This window comes from Sus scrofa, chromosome 2 (assembly GCF_054392235.1).
Source record: "Sus scrofa isolate SSC_HxYL_T2T_F1_AM1 chromosome 2, Sscrofa_HxYL_maternal_Yorkshire_Landrace_v2.0, whole genome shotgun sequence".
NCBI classification, from domain to species: domain Eukaryota; kingdom Metazoa; phylum Chordata; class Mammalia; order Artiodactyla; family Suidae; genus Sus; species Sus scrofa.
The window spans coordinates 349,380-362,575 of NC_139384.1; the positions used below are offsets into that span (position 1 = coordinate 349,380).

The following is a 13,196-nucleotide window of genomic DNA, read 5'->3' on the forward strand; positions in this document are numbered from 1 at the left end:
CCGCGAGGGTGGCAGGGAGCGGGGCGCACCGTGATGTGGTGCCGTGGCGCCAGCAGCGTGCTGGGTGGGAAGCGGTACATGCACACAGGGACGTCCCGCACCAGCTGCTGCAGCACGAAGCCACCCAGATCGGCGGTCTCCTCCTGCGACTGGTTGAGGATGCGCACGAACCTCTGGTGGCGGCTCACTGCCGCGATCTTCAGCCCCACGGGTCTGGGCAGAGCCGGGCAGGGGCGCTGTGCCTAGACGTTCAGCCCCTCCCGAGTGGTCCCACTAGGAGACCCCTGGGCCCCCACCCTGGGGTAGGTCCCCGCCTCACCTTGGGTAGGTCCTAGGATGCTGCAGGTGGGGATCCTCACGGGACAAGTGGACTGTCATGCGTGGTCGGTCTAAGTGCGTTTTCCAGAGATCCAGAGGGACACGGCCTGTCCGGGAGGCGAGACCCTATAAGCAGCATCCAAACCTGGCTGGCAGCACCCGGAGGGTCTGTGTGAGGCTGATCCCAGGCAGGAGGGATAGCTGGACCCTGGCAGCTGAGGGCAGCAGAGGGCTGGCTGGCAGTACTTGTTTGAGGAGAGTGGGATTCAAGCCGGAGCACGGGGGCAGTGGCAGGAGTCCTCCTAAACCACCTACACCCTAGGGATGGGGCGGAGGGGCCCCAACCACCTCACACTGGGCTGCTGTGAAGGCTGCAGGATGGGCTGCTGTGAAGGCTGCGGGATGGCCTTTAGGGCTTGTGGCAGAGATCACAGCCCGGCAGGGGGGAGTAACCAGAGGAGACCGCCCCCATCCACCTTCTGATGGGGCCTGACTGTCCCCGCAGAGGCTCTGTGCCCGTGCTTCCATCTGCTCGGAAGTGTGGCCTGGTGCCCGGGGAGGGTCCCCAGTTACTTTCTGCATACGATAATGTGCAGCCGGCCCGCAGCTGCTGGAGTCGGAGCCAGCACCCCCGGAGCTGCTGGTGCCACCCAAGGGTGGGGAGCTCCACTCGACACTCTTGAGACGCTGCTCCCTGCGCCGACAGCACAGCTCGGAGCTCCGCTGGTCAGATGGTGTGGCTGGTGGGAGCTGTGGGGGTGGCGGGGCCCGGGGGTGCCTGCGGGCCAAGATCAGCTCACGGTCCATGGCTTCAGCTCCTGGACCCCAGGCCATCCAACCTCCATAAGGGGAGCAGGGCACACCAAGTTGTGGCCATGGTCCCTAGGGCCCGGCCGAGGAAAAGGGCTCGTGGCTGGACAGAGATGGCCCCAGAGCCCTTGCCCTTCATCCCTAACCCCACCCTACAGATCAGAGAAATGACGTTTGGAGGGTTGGAGGGACCTGTCCCAGGGACACCAAAGGGTGGTCCACACCAGCCAAGGCAAGCCCTCCCTCCCCTCGTCCCCAGGAGTCCCCACCCAGTGGCGTTACTTTTGATCTGTGTTGAACTCAGAGTCGGTGAAGAGGTTGGGGTACCGGTGGGCGATGCTGTTCCAGTCCACATCCTCCAGCCGGAAACCCTGGCCAGGGAGCCACAGGCATGTGACCCTCCCTCCTGCAGGACCCTCCCCTCCTGCCAAGAACACGCCCGGAGGGCCTCGCCTACCTCCCCAGCAGCGGGGGCCGGTTGGCTCTCAGAGAAGTCGCTGGGGTCCATCAGGGTCTCTGCCGTTACCACCTGCCAAAGGGGACAGGAGACCAGCCGGCCGGAGCTGGGGCGAAGGGCCCTCCTCTGCCCAACACAACTCCTCCGCTTTGACCCCACGAGCACCTGAGGTGCCCTCCAGGCAGCCCGAGGGGCAGGTTTCCCAGGCAGGCAGGTGGGCTGGCTGGCAGGGTGGGGCCCCAGGGCACAGACTCACTTCCACACTGCCTGTGGAAGATCGAAGAATGCGGCCCACCCAGGAGGAGCGGGCCAGCTGCAGGAGGCAGGACTTCTGGAAGGCCTGCAGCTCAGCCTCCAGCTGCTGCAGCGTGTTCCCGGCCTGCAGAAGCCGCTCCTCCAAGTGCACCTCCTCCTGTTGGGGGAGGGCCCACAGGTGGGCAGGGCCTTTTCCAGACCCTGGTCCCTGAGCCTCAGCCCAGCCTGGGTCCCAAGCCCCACTCCCCGATCCCCCCCGCCCCTCACCAGCTGGGCCTGTTCCTTCTGCTCTTTCAACTCCAGCATCAGCTTTTGGACCTGGTGTTGCAGGATCTTCTCCCGACTGCGCGAGCTCCTGGGGGGAGGGGCAACCTCAGCGGCCAGCTCGGGTCAGCAGCCAGGGAGGGGACGGGGGGACTCTCTTCATCGTCGCTGGGGGCCTGAGGGCACAGAGTGCAACCGGGCCAGGCCAGGGCAGGCCCTGAAGAGGTCTAGGTCAGAGGTGAGGTCCAGTTGGGTTCAGCACCCAGGAACATGTGCGGGGCTAGAGTCTGGGTGGGTTTTCAGTAGATTAGGGTGAGGGATCCGGGCCAGATAAGGAACCGGGCAAAGGTCAGCGTGAGGGTCGGGTGCTGGGGAGTCAGACTGGAGCCTTGGTCAGGTTCGAAGGTTAAGGTTGGAGTCAGACATAAACCAAGAGTTAGGGACAGGGGACAAGGAGGGGTGTGGGCCGGGGGACCAGCACCTCCCTGCTGACCTCTCTGGTGGAAGCCCAGCCACTTCCTGCAGGATACGGCAGCGCCGGGCATCCTGGTGGTTCTGGACGGCCCACCGCAGGGCCTGGATCTCTAGTTCCCACTGCTTCCACAGCAGCCTCAGGGTGTGGGGGTCCAGGGACTCTGGGGCCACCCTGTAATGCCACAGTCCCTCCCATTTGATTGGGCTCGCTGTCTGGCGGGTCCAGTCCAAGCCCTGAGCACCCCGCCCTGCCTCCTTACTGCAGATTGACGGAGAAGCTGGGCTTGGTGTCCTGAGGGCACGCAGGAGCCACGTGGTCTGCAGGTGGGCCAGCTGGAGGGTCCGAAAGGGCTGGGAGGTCCTTTTCCTCAGCTTCTTCAGCCTCCTGACAAGACGTAGGGGCCATCCTTGATGTCTGTGGGGCTGCTGAGAGGAGGGGTAGTGGGGCTATGTGTCTCATGTCCCGTGCGTGGGCACCCCTGGGTACATGGGCATACACACATGGGCCTGCACTACAGCCCCAGACAGCACGGCTGGTTCGCAGGGCTTTACGCACTGAGGCGTGTGTGTGGGGGTGGGCTCTGCCCTATAGGACAGCAGACTGCCAGTCACGCGGGTGTCCTCACCTGTGTGTTTCTGACTAGGAATATCACTTGGGTGTTCACACATTCCTTATCACCTTTGCTCTCCAGGCCCTGAGGCCCTGCCCCTCAGCCTAGCGCGAGGGTCCCCAGGGGTGCTCGAAATTTGCCAGTGACATCCCTGTCCCCTCAGGCCCTCTCCCCAGCACTCACCTGAGGCCTGAAATCCAAGTGGGCCTGGGGAGAGAGAGGCTCCATAGTGTTGCCATGGAAACCAGCACCCACGAGGGGAGGGGTTATTGTTACCAGGAGCCTCCAGGGAGACCCCAGACCAGGGCCCTGGGTGAACCCTGGGCCCACGTCCTGGCTCAGCATGAAGAAGCTGTGAGAGGCTGACCTACTGCCCAGCTAACCTCAGCAGGCCTAGGGGACAGAGTGACCGAGAGAGCCTGTTATGGTCACCCACTCAGCCCAACACCCCCAACAAACCCTGTTCCACCCTACGGCCTGACTGTGGTGATCAGTGGGTATTGGGGCCACTGACGCGCTGTGTGTCCACGGGCCAGCAGGATGGGCTTCCTGAGAATGTGGACCTCAGGGGGGCTGAGCAAACGGGGTAGGGGAGAGGATGGGGTGGAGCCCTGAGAACCTGGGTGAGAGGTGGCTGAGCTCTGACTGGCAGTGGGCCCCCTCCTGAGCACCTCCCTCGGCTTCTTTGCCTTCAGCGGCTGTTTGCCTAACCCCCAAGACAGAAGCTTCACCCACCCCCTCCATCCACCTCCATCACTTGAGCCACCACAAAGAGCCCTGGGGACATTTGCATAACAATGGCAATTGTTCCCTCTGCCCAGGACAAAGTGAGGTCACAGACCCATGCCCTCCAGTCTTTGCCCCCACTGTCACCCTACTTTCATTCATTCAGACTTTCAACCTTTCAGCCTTTGCTCTTGTAGAGCTTGTGGTGGGACAGAAGACACCCCTCCTCTGCTATGGCTCAGTCTAATTGGGGCGGTACAGACTAAACGCTCTCACTGCTGGCCCGCGTAAGGAACACTGAAAGAGTGAGGGGCCCTGGCTGCTGCCCAGGCTTGGAGTCTCCTGGTGGGACAGCAGGGCTGGCCTGGCAGAAGAATGTGTCCAGAGCAAGGGCAGGCATTGGGCCCCACTGGGGGCAGGAAGGGGTTGGGGGAAGTAGCCTCAGACAAAGAGCCCAGGGCCTTTGTCCCGGGAAACCTCAGGGCCGCCCCCTCCCCCGCTAGGATTGTCAGCCTGGAGGTGACGACTGCGACCAACCAGCTGCACTCCCCCTCGCTAGGATTCCCCAGACCCCTGTGCGTTCCGACGCTGGCCTATCGGGCAGAGATAGGGGCGGCTCTGGCCCCGCAGCCCCTCTCACTCTGGGCTCAACCGCAGTCCCAGGCCGGCGTCCCCCCTTCTAGGCGAGAGACTCATCAGACTGGGCGGCTTCTGTGGAAGTCGGCTGGGGAGCGGGGTTAGACACCTGCCCCGTGAGCCGCCTGCGATGGCGAGCTGAGACACTCTTCCGCGCTGTCCGCGGACTTGGAGTGTTTGTACCCTGGCTCTGTCCGCCCCTCGGCGCCACGGAGCCCCGCCCACACCTGGGCGCCGCCGGGGGCGGGGCGGGCGGGGAGCCAATGGGGAGGGCCCGAGGCGAGGCACGGAGTAGGTGGCTAATGGGCGTTGGCGCGGGGCGGGCAGTGCGCGCCTTGGAGCCAATGGAGGATGGGGGGCGGGGCGCGCGGGCTCTGGGCCAATGGGGTGGCGGGCCGGGGCGCTCCCGAGGCGGTGGAGGCGGCAGGTTGCGGCGGCGCTCCGCGCCCGGCGGCAGCCAGTTCGCGTCCGGCTTCCGGAGCCCGGCGGGCGCCCAGGTGAGCCGCGCTGGGTCCTGGGCCCTCCAGAGCACCAGGCGCAGCTCGGGAAGGCGACTCCGACGGAGGGACGCAAGCCAGGCTGGCGTGGGGGCCGCGCCGCACCTGCACGGGCCCCGGGCAAGGACGGCGGCCTGGCGGGCGAGCGCCGGGAAGGGCGGGAGTGCGGAAGGGCCTCCTGCGCCGGGTGCGGCGATCCCGAGGGCCGAGGTCTGCTCGCGGGCGCCCTTTGGGAGGGGCTGTACCCTCTGAGCCAGGTGGCCTGGTCTGGTTAATGATTTGCCTTGTTCCGGGAGTGGGGCGGGGCGACAGCAGGCTGGAAAGTGGGGAAGCCTCCGTGTGCGGTGAGAGAGGGCACTCTGGCTCCCCCTTTGGGGGGGGCGCTGGTCCCTGCCACCCCACCCCCAGGAATGTGCGGCCTGCGGGTGGAGCTGGGTACCAGACGCTGAGGGGCAGCAGTCCTGAGCAAGTTCTGAGAGTGGGGGGCAGGCCCGGAGGAGGAAGAGAACCAGACTGAGTTGGGTCCAGGCAGGGCCTGACCTGGTGGCCTTTACCCTCCCTGCAGAACAGGGATGCTCTCAGGACTGGCAGCCATGGAGCTGAAGGTATGGGTTGATGGCATCCAGCGCGTGGTGTGTGGGGTGTCAGAGCAAACCACCTGTCAGGAAGTGGTCATCGCACTAGCCCAAGCGATAGGTGAGTCCCCTGGGGCACAGATGGATCCAGCAGGTGCACCTGGGGTGGGGCCTGGCCCTCTGGCCCCTTCCTCCCCCAAGGAGGGTGGAGCCCTCCTTGCTGGTCCCACTTGCCCTTCCCTAATGGCTCAAGCCAGAGGGATGGAGGGCCGCAGATGTAGGCTGACTGGCCCCTCTCCCCACTCCAGGCCAAACAGGCCGCTTTGTGCTTGTACAGCGTCTCAAAGAGAAGGAACGGCAGCTGCTACCCCAGGAGTGTCCAGTGGGTGCCCAGGCTACCTGTGGACAGTTTGCCAGCGATGTTCAGTTTGTCCTGAGGCGGACAGGACCCAGCCTGGCTGGGAGGCCCTCCTCGGACAGCTGCCCACCCCCTGAGCGCTGCCCCATCCGAGCCAGCCTTCCCCCAAAGCCTCGACCAGCATTGGACCGTGAGCCCCACAAAGCCCTGACCTTCAGCCTGGGGTGTCCTGGGCCAGCCCCCAGCCCTGTGCCACTTGAGCCTGTGGCTTCAGTGGCACCAATGCCAGGCTGCTGCACAGACCTGCAGGGCTGGGAGCGAAGGGTGCGGAGGAACGCAGCAGAGCTGGGCCAGGAAGCCTTCTGGGAGCAGGAGCTGCGGCGGGAGCAGGCACGGGAGCGTGAGGGGCAGGCACGCCTGCAGGCGCTGAGCGCAGCCACAGCAGAGCACGCCGCCCGGCTGCAGGCCTTGGATGCCCAGGCCCGCGCCCTGGAAGCTGAGATACAGCTGGCCACAGAAGCCCCTGGGCCCACCTCACCCACAGCCTCTGCCACAGAACGCCTGCGCCAGGACCTAGCTGCCCAGGAGCGGCAGAGTGTGGAGGTGCAGGGCAGCCTCTCCCTGGTGGGCAGGGCCCTGGAGGCTGCTGAGCACGCCCTGAAGGTGAGCCCACAGGACCCTGCAGCCCTGCCCGTTTCCCCCGTCTTGGCTGGATTTGGGTGCTGGTCCCAGGACCAGACAAGGGAGCGCACCGGGCTGTGGCTCTCCACGGCCATGCCCTTGAGGGATCCTATGTGCCCCAGGCCCAGGCCCAGGAGCTGGAGGAGCTGAACCGGGAGCTGCGCCAGTGTAACCTGCAGCAGTTCATCCAGCAGACCGGGGCTGCGCTGCCACCACCCCCACGGCCGGACAGGGCCCCCCCCAGCGCGCAGGTCAGGGTGGTTCTGGAGGGAAGCCGGGGTCGTGGAGGCCTGGCCCAGCTCCAAGCTGACCTGCTCTCCCCACAGGACCTTCTGCCTCCGGCCAGAGAAGAGCCCCTCCCGGGAGCCCCCCAGAGCCCCGCCCTGGTGTCCAGCCTGAGCCCAGAGAGTACGTGTATCTCCCCGCTCTGCGTGTGGGATGAGACCCTTGGGGGAGGTTCCCTCACTCTCTCAGCCCCTGTCCTTCCCACAGTTGCCCCCATGAGGCAGAACTCCTGGAGGTAGCAGCTCTTGCCCGAGAGTGGACATCCGCTGCCAGCCCAGCCCTGGGCTTTGACGACACGAGCAAGGCCAGCGCAGGCCGGTCCAGCCTGGATGACAGGAGAGCCCGTGGTCACGGAGGGCTCTGCCCCCCCGTGTGGGGGGAAGCCCTGGTACCCTGGGCCCAAGACAGGACACCTCGGGGCCCTAGGGTTTCTGCTGCAGGGGGCAGGGGAGGCTGAGGCTGGTCACCCTAGTCTTTGTCAAGTTGCCGAGACCCCTGGAGAAGCTTGGGGCATGCCAGCTCAGGACCCACTAGGCCCTGAAGGCCACAGCTCCTTGCTGGGGCTGGGAGGTGCACGGGTCTTGCGTTGAGCCTGTGCGTTTGCGGGTCCAGGTGTATGCTGCCTCCCTCCCCAAGGCCAAAACCTCAATAAACTGCCTGCTTGGCATGAGTGTGTCCTGAGGATCTGCGGGGTCCAGAACTTAAGACTCCACGCAGTCTCGGGGTAGCACCTGAGCTACCTGAGCTGGCCACAGCCAGGGATCCTGAGGTGGAGGGCTCCCAGGGACCAGCGGCCAGTCGGTCCAAAGCTGGGGCTCCTGGGGTCTCACGTTGCAGGCTGCTGTGTCCACCCACCTTCTGGGTGTTGGGGGCGGGGCCTCCCTTGGCAGCCTGAGCCTGGGATGAGAGTTGGATCGTCTAGGGCCTGAAGCAGCCTCAGCACTGACCTGGGTTTCTGTCTGGACCCCTCTCTGCCTGGCTCCTCTTCTCTGACCTGCTGCCCCCTCAGGGGTGGCTCCTGGATATGAGCACTCAAGGACATGCCAGACCTGTCCATCAGGTTTCTTGCAAGCTTGCTCGTGGAGGCAGGCCCTGGACTCCTGTGCTGGGTCTGCCAGGCCCAGGGAGCTTTGCTGGCCCTTTGAGGGTGTGGCCGCCCTGACACCCCATGTCAACTCCCCAGGTGGCCATGAAGCCTCTGCTGCCTGCCTGCAGCCTTTAAACTGGGGCAGGGCAAGCTCTAAACACAGTCCTGGTCCTGGCATGTCCCATAGACTCTCACCTTTCAGGGCTGTGGCTGGGACTGGAGGTCTGATGGCCAGATCCTGGGGGACTCTGAGGCGTGCATACTAAGGAACAGGGGGTGGATTCAGCCCTTCCATGGGGGGCCTCTGAGCTGGGCCTGGCGCTCCCCACTTCATTTGGGGCAGACCATGGAGGACATGAAGTCCTGAGCACAAGAAGCAAGGCAACTGAGAGCACAGCCTGCGGGAGTAACTAGGACTGGTACTTCCTGCCTGGGATGGTCCAGAGAAAGGAAGTGGCTCCAAGTGGCAAAAGGAACCCCGTGTCAGAGGACGCTGGGGCCCTGAAGCCCCCAGCCCATCCCCGCCTCTGTCTCCTCCACTCCTGCCTGAGCCTGCAGCCCGGCTCACGGCAGCCTGGACTTGCCTGACCTGTGTCTCCAGATAGGCCCAAGCACAGGGTCACACAGGGTGCAGCCTGGGGTGCAGAGGCTGGTAAGGCCTCACCACCAGTCCAAGGGGCCTGCCCCTTCACCTGTGGCCCCCAGCTGTGCTCAGGAGTGTTGGGTGGACCTCTGGGCGGGAGCCCTGAGCCTGAGCATGGCGTCCTCGCCCAAGCCAGGCACACAGGCCAGCAGAGGGAGGGCCGGGTGCCACCCAGGGACCACGCTCCACACACAGGGGAGGGGGAGGAGCAGCCGTACCCCTCCCAGGGCCATGCACTTTCCCGGCCCCAAGGGCAGCAGGGTGAGCCGGCTGAGCCTGCACATCCTGGTCTGTGTCTGCCTCCAGGGAACGCCTGTTAATTCTGAAGCCACGGCCAGGGACCTGTCCCTGGCCTGACACTGGCTCCAAGGAAGCTACTGAGCCCTCCTCTCCACTTCAGAGGGGGCCCTCAGGCAGCCGCTGTGTTCTGCTTCTGTGGCTGTTCCAGGTGAAGAAAACCCCACACCCCCCAAAAGTTGCCGGAAGTGCTTCAGATCACTAAGCAAATCTTTAAGTTGCTGGAAAGTTTACTTTTGAGTTTTAACTGTACTTTGAAACACCTGTGTGGTATGTGCCGCGGTGAGAAAAGGCCTGGCTCCTCCTTAGCAGCTGATGGCGGGGCAGGACTGGGCCAGACCAGCCAGCTCCCTAGAGCTGCGGCAGGACCAGACGGGGTGCGGGACAGCCGGCCTCGCTGTCACCTGCAGGGCCAGACCGTGTTGAGGGAAAGGGTCAGCACCCTGCCTGAGATGGGTCTGAGTTCCTGTTGACCCCAGCACAGAAGCGCCCTCTGGGGCTGGCTGAGAGCACCAGGGTCCAACGAGGGTCAGACACTAAGTCACTGCCTGGTGGCAGCTCTGCTAGTTCTCAACCCCAAAGCCATCGACAGCCTCCCTGCCACCCCCAGAACCCGGCTGTGCCCAGGCTGCTGGATGTGACACTCAGTACACCACACAACCGTTAGTTAGGGCAGGGTCCCTCGGAAGGGGAGTCCAAGTCCAGCCTTCTCCTGCCCCCCACCCCCCCCAACTGGGAGAGAGGACAAGGCCTGCCACAAGCATGCTGGCATCTGTGGGCCGAGAGGCTGCTCTGGGCATGCTCCACGACCACAAGATCTTCACGGTGAACTTGAGAACAGCCAACAGCGAGGGCAGGCCCCAGGGAACCCCCACCTCTCCGAGGGGCATGTCGCTGGGCACCACAAAAGGGTCTTCAGAGTCCTGACTCCCTCAGTGGCCTCGCTGAAGCAGCAAAACACACACAGAAGTCAAATCTGTCACTATCCCACAAGAAAGTTCCTTGAAGTGGCCCTCAAGAGGCTGGTTCTGGAGGTTCCGGTCTTGATGTCCACGGTCCCACCACAACACCGATGCCTGCCCAGGGCTGCCTTCAGCATGGCGACATCCAGAAGGCGGTCCCAGGAACTCTGCACATCCTGGCACCCTGAGACACAGGGAAAAGAGGGTTCCCTCCAAGGGGACATCTGGTCCAACCCGAGCCCTCTCCTGCGGAGGGCAGCGAAGGCCCCTAAAAGTCTCCCGTTTCCACCCACCCACCCAACTGCTGGGAGCAGACAGGCACACCCGATCCACAGGGGCGCCCTCGCCTCCCACCGCCTCGGCGCGCGCCCTCCGACCCGATGTGGCTGTCCCCTGCCCGACAGAGCAGAGTCACAGAGGGACCCGGGCGGTCGCGCTGCCCAGGGACAGATCAGCCGCTGTCACACGCACAGTGGGTCCGGAGCAGCGCAGTGTGCGGTGGGCAGTGGCTGCCCTGCGCCTGGAGGGACCGCGGGGCGGGCGGAGGGGTCGTCCCCCACCCCCGACCCCTCCCGCCCCTCCAAGTTGGCTGTCTGAGCCCGCTGCCCTTGTTTGGCCCGAGCTCCCGCCCGCCGGCCTGGGACCCCTCGCGTGTCACCTGCGACCCCGGCGCGGGGCCGTCGCCGGCTCTCGGCCCAACTTCTGTGGCGGCCGCGGGCCCCTCGCACCCCCGCCGGCCCCGCGCCCCGCGCCAGGCCCGCATGCAAATACCCAGGTCCAGCAGCCAATGGTCGGCCGAGCAGGGCCCGCCCTGCCGCACCGCAGCCAGTGGGCGCGAGCCGGGGGCTGGATGCCACGCCCACCGCCGCGCGGCCCCTCGCGGGCGCGGCCGGCGCGTTCCTTTCCGCACGTCGGCCTCGGGGCGGGGCCGCCACCTGCCGGGCGGGGCCGGCGGGCTCTGCGCCGCAGCGAGGCGCCCGGGGCTGCTCCCCCGCCGGCTGGGGCGGGTGGATCCATCCGAGGCGCTACCCTCGTCGGCCCCAGCGGTGGGACGGCCAGGCTGCCTCGCACTGCCGCCTCGCGCCCGGGGCTCTCCCGGCGCCCGCGGGCTCCGGGGCACGTAGCCTGGATCGCTCCCTGGCGACCCCCTCCTGCCCGCGCCTCCGGGCTGGTCTCCGGGGCGGTCTGGTTGCGGGGGAGGGGACTCCGGCTCGGCCTGGATTGCCCCGCCCGCGGGCTGGCCCTAGGGACTCCGGGTAACCCCTGTGGCATCCGTGGCCACGAACGGCTCGGAGTGCGAGTCTGGAGGGGCCGCAGCACGGGGCGCAGGGCCCTCGGCCGCTTACCCCGACCTCTGCCCGGTCTTGTCCGGGTGTTGAAAAGGTGTGCGTCAAGGGAACAGATCGGGTCAGACCTGGAGTTATCCATCAGGTGGAGCCCCAAGCTGGCAGCCAGAGGGGTCTTGGGCCCTTCTCTTCCCACTCCCCTCCCAGCCTCCCTGAGGATCAGGGGTTATTTGGCCCCCTCACCGGGCAGAGAGCTACCTCGCTTTTGTTCCTGACACAAGGGTCCTTGTAAGACCTCTGTGCCCACTCCAAAGTAACTGAGAAGTCCCCTGTTTCCCTAATTGCCTCAAATCAAGCGGCGCCCCTGGCACCTGCCCTGGAGGACCTCATTCTCCACCTCTAGGCAGCTCCAAAGGGCCCTCTGTCCCCCACTGCCACCCTGGTCGCTGGCCCAGCGGCAGTACCACCTCAGCCTCACCCTCAGCCAGCCTGGTGGCTCTCTGCAGCCCACCTGTCCCCCAGCTCACACCCCACTCCTTGTCCTCCCTGCATTGCACATAAGCCTGGGCTGGAGCCCACCAGCTGCCACAAAACCAGCACCACAGGCCCCTCCTGCACCCTTCCCGCCCTCTTGGTCATTTCATTTCTTCCCTCGAAATTGTTGCCCAGGTGGCTAAGTGCAGGGCTCTGGGGCATCTGCTTGAAGCCTGAGTGTAGAAATCCAGAGCAGGGTGTTGTGGGGTGTGGGGTGTTGTGGGGTGTGGCCCCATGGCTGGGGCAGGAGGGAGGAGCCAGCTTCGTTTGCCTGGGGGTCAGAAGTTGAGGGGACAGCAAGGCCTGGATCTGTGGGTCTTCCAGGAACCCTTAACCATCTGTGGGGCCCCTGAGGAGGCCCACACCTTTCAGGACAGGGTATGACTGGGGGTGGCAGAGAGGGCAGAGGTTTGGAGGAGAGAAGTCTGGGACAGGGACAAGGACAGGCCAGAAGTCAGGGTGACTCCAAGTTCCTGGTTCAAGCCCCAGCAGTGCCCCCACTCCTGCCAGGTCAAAATGCACCCTATATCACCCTCTGCAGTGGATTGAATGGTCGCCCTTCAAAAAGATATGTTCTGTCCCAATGCTTAGACCCTGCGAATATTCCCTCACTTGGAGAAAGGGTTTTTGCACTTGTAATTACGTTATCCTGATGAAATCATCCTGGATTAGCTGCGTGGATCCTTAATCCAATGTCAAGTGTACTTATAAGAGATAGAGGAGGAGTTACCCATCTTGGCTCAGCTAAAACAAATCTGACTAGGATCCATGAGGATGCAGGTTCGATCCCTGGCCTCACTCAGTAGGATCCAGCATTGCTGTGGCTGTGGTGTAGGTCGGCAGCTACAGCTCCGCTTCAACCCCTCACCTGGGAACCTCCATATGCCACGGGAAGGCCTTAAAAAGACCAAAAAAAAAAAAAAAATAGGGAGAGATGGACAAGAGATAGGTGGAGTTCCCTCATGGCTCAGCAGGTTAAGGGGGGAAGGATCCAGCATTGTTGCTGCTGTTAGTCTGGTTACAGCTGTGGTGCGGGTTTGATTCCTGGCCCGGGAACTTCTGCATGCCCAGCATGTGGCCAGAGAGAGAGCAAGAGAGCTGGGGGTGGGTGGGGGAAGGAGGGCCAGGTGAAGACTGAAGCAAGATGGGGGCGATGTGGCTTCAGCCCAGGAAGTCTGGGCAACAGAAACTAGGAGCAGCAAGCAGGGCTTCTCTCTACAGAGCTCAGAGGCAGCACAGCTGTCAACCTAGATTTTGGACTTCTGGCCTCCAGGACTGTCAGAAAATAAGTTTGTTAAGCCACCCGGGTCACTAAGACACCCACCTTCTTAATTCAGGGCCTGCAGCCCTTCCTGTCTCTAGCCCTGTGTGTTCTGGCAGGGGAAAGGGCTGGCCTGGGCTGGACAGAACCAAGGGAGCTCTCTGTCCAGCTCCACCCTC

General features: G+C 64.5%; 2 protein-coding genes, 1 long non-coding RNA gene and 1 other non-coding gene across 22 annotated transcripts in view; 1 reads left to right on the forward strand and 3 right to left on the reverse strand.

Moving 5' to 3' along the window:
* LMNTD2 (lamin tail domain containing 2) overlaps positions 1-4,879 on the reverse strand; it is a 6,132-nt gene extending 1,253 nt beyond the window's left edge. For 2 of the 16 annotated variants that reach the window (XM_085010306.1, XM_085010300.1), the window contains exons 1-10: positions 4,556-4,775; positions 2,839-3,004; positions 2,598-2,750; positions 2,108-2,195; positions 1,842-1,997; positions 1,586-1,657; positions 1,411-1,499; positions 795-1,096; positions 320-425; positions 30-213 (exon numbers count right to left, since the gene is read on the reverse strand). In XM_085010306.1, the coding sequence (XP_084866432.1) occupies positions 30-213; positions 320-425; positions 795-1,096; positions 1,411-1,499; positions 1,586-1,657; positions 1,842-1,997; positions 2,108-2,195; positions 2,598-2,750; positions 2,839-2,984 (1,296 nt within the window). In that variant the 5' untranslated portion in view covers positions 2,985-3,004; positions 4,556-4,775. Of the gene's footprint in view, positions 1-29; positions 214-319; positions 426-794; positions 1,097-1,410; positions 1,500-1,585; positions 1,658-1,841; positions 1,998-2,107; positions 2,196-2,597; positions 2,751-2,838; positions 3,005-3,204 lie in introns of all 16 variants that reach the window. The other 14 variants (XM_085010309.1, XM_085010305.1, XR_014836651.1 and 11 more) reach the window with 13 other exon arrangements.
* Positions 4,880-4,950: 71 nt separating this feature from the next.
* On the forward strand, positions 4,951-7,614 carry RASSF7 (Ras association domain family member 7). 4 transcript variants are annotated; one of them, XM_013989936.3, is made up of 6 exons: positions 4,951-5,048; positions 5,614-5,744; positions 5,932-6,644; positions 6,785-6,913; positions 6,989-7,070; positions 7,155-7,614. In XM_013989936.3, the coding sequence occupies exons 2-6, from the start codon at positions 5,621-5,623 to the stop codon at positions 7,184-7,186; spliced, it is 1,080 nt and encodes a 359-aa protein (XP_013845390.3). In that variant the 5' UTR covers positions 4,951-5,048; positions 5,614-5,620; the 3' UTR covers positions 7,187-7,614. The 4 variants fall into 4 exon arrangements, with proteins under 4 accessions (XP_013845390.3, XP_084866470.1, XP_020938211.2 ...); XM_085010344.1 differs by having other exon boundaries at positions 5,961-6,644; XM_021082552.2 differs by having other exon boundaries at positions 6,989-7,614.
* Positions 7,615-9,186: 1,572 nt separating this feature from the next.
* On the reverse strand, positions 9,187-10,701 carry LOC146405004 (uncharacterized). Its single transcript, XR_014836662.1, has 2 exons — positions 10,595-10,701; positions 9,187-10,120 (listed from the first exon to the last, which is right to left on the reverse strand). It is a non-coding gene; the product is annotated as an uncharacterized LOC146405004 (long non-coding RNA).
* MIR210 (microRNA mir-210) lies at positions 10,381-10,456 on the reverse strand. Its single transcript, NR_038514.1, has one exon. It is a non-coding gene; the product is annotated as a microRNA mir-210 (primary transcript).
* Positions 10,702-13,196: the final 2,495 nt, after the last annotated feature.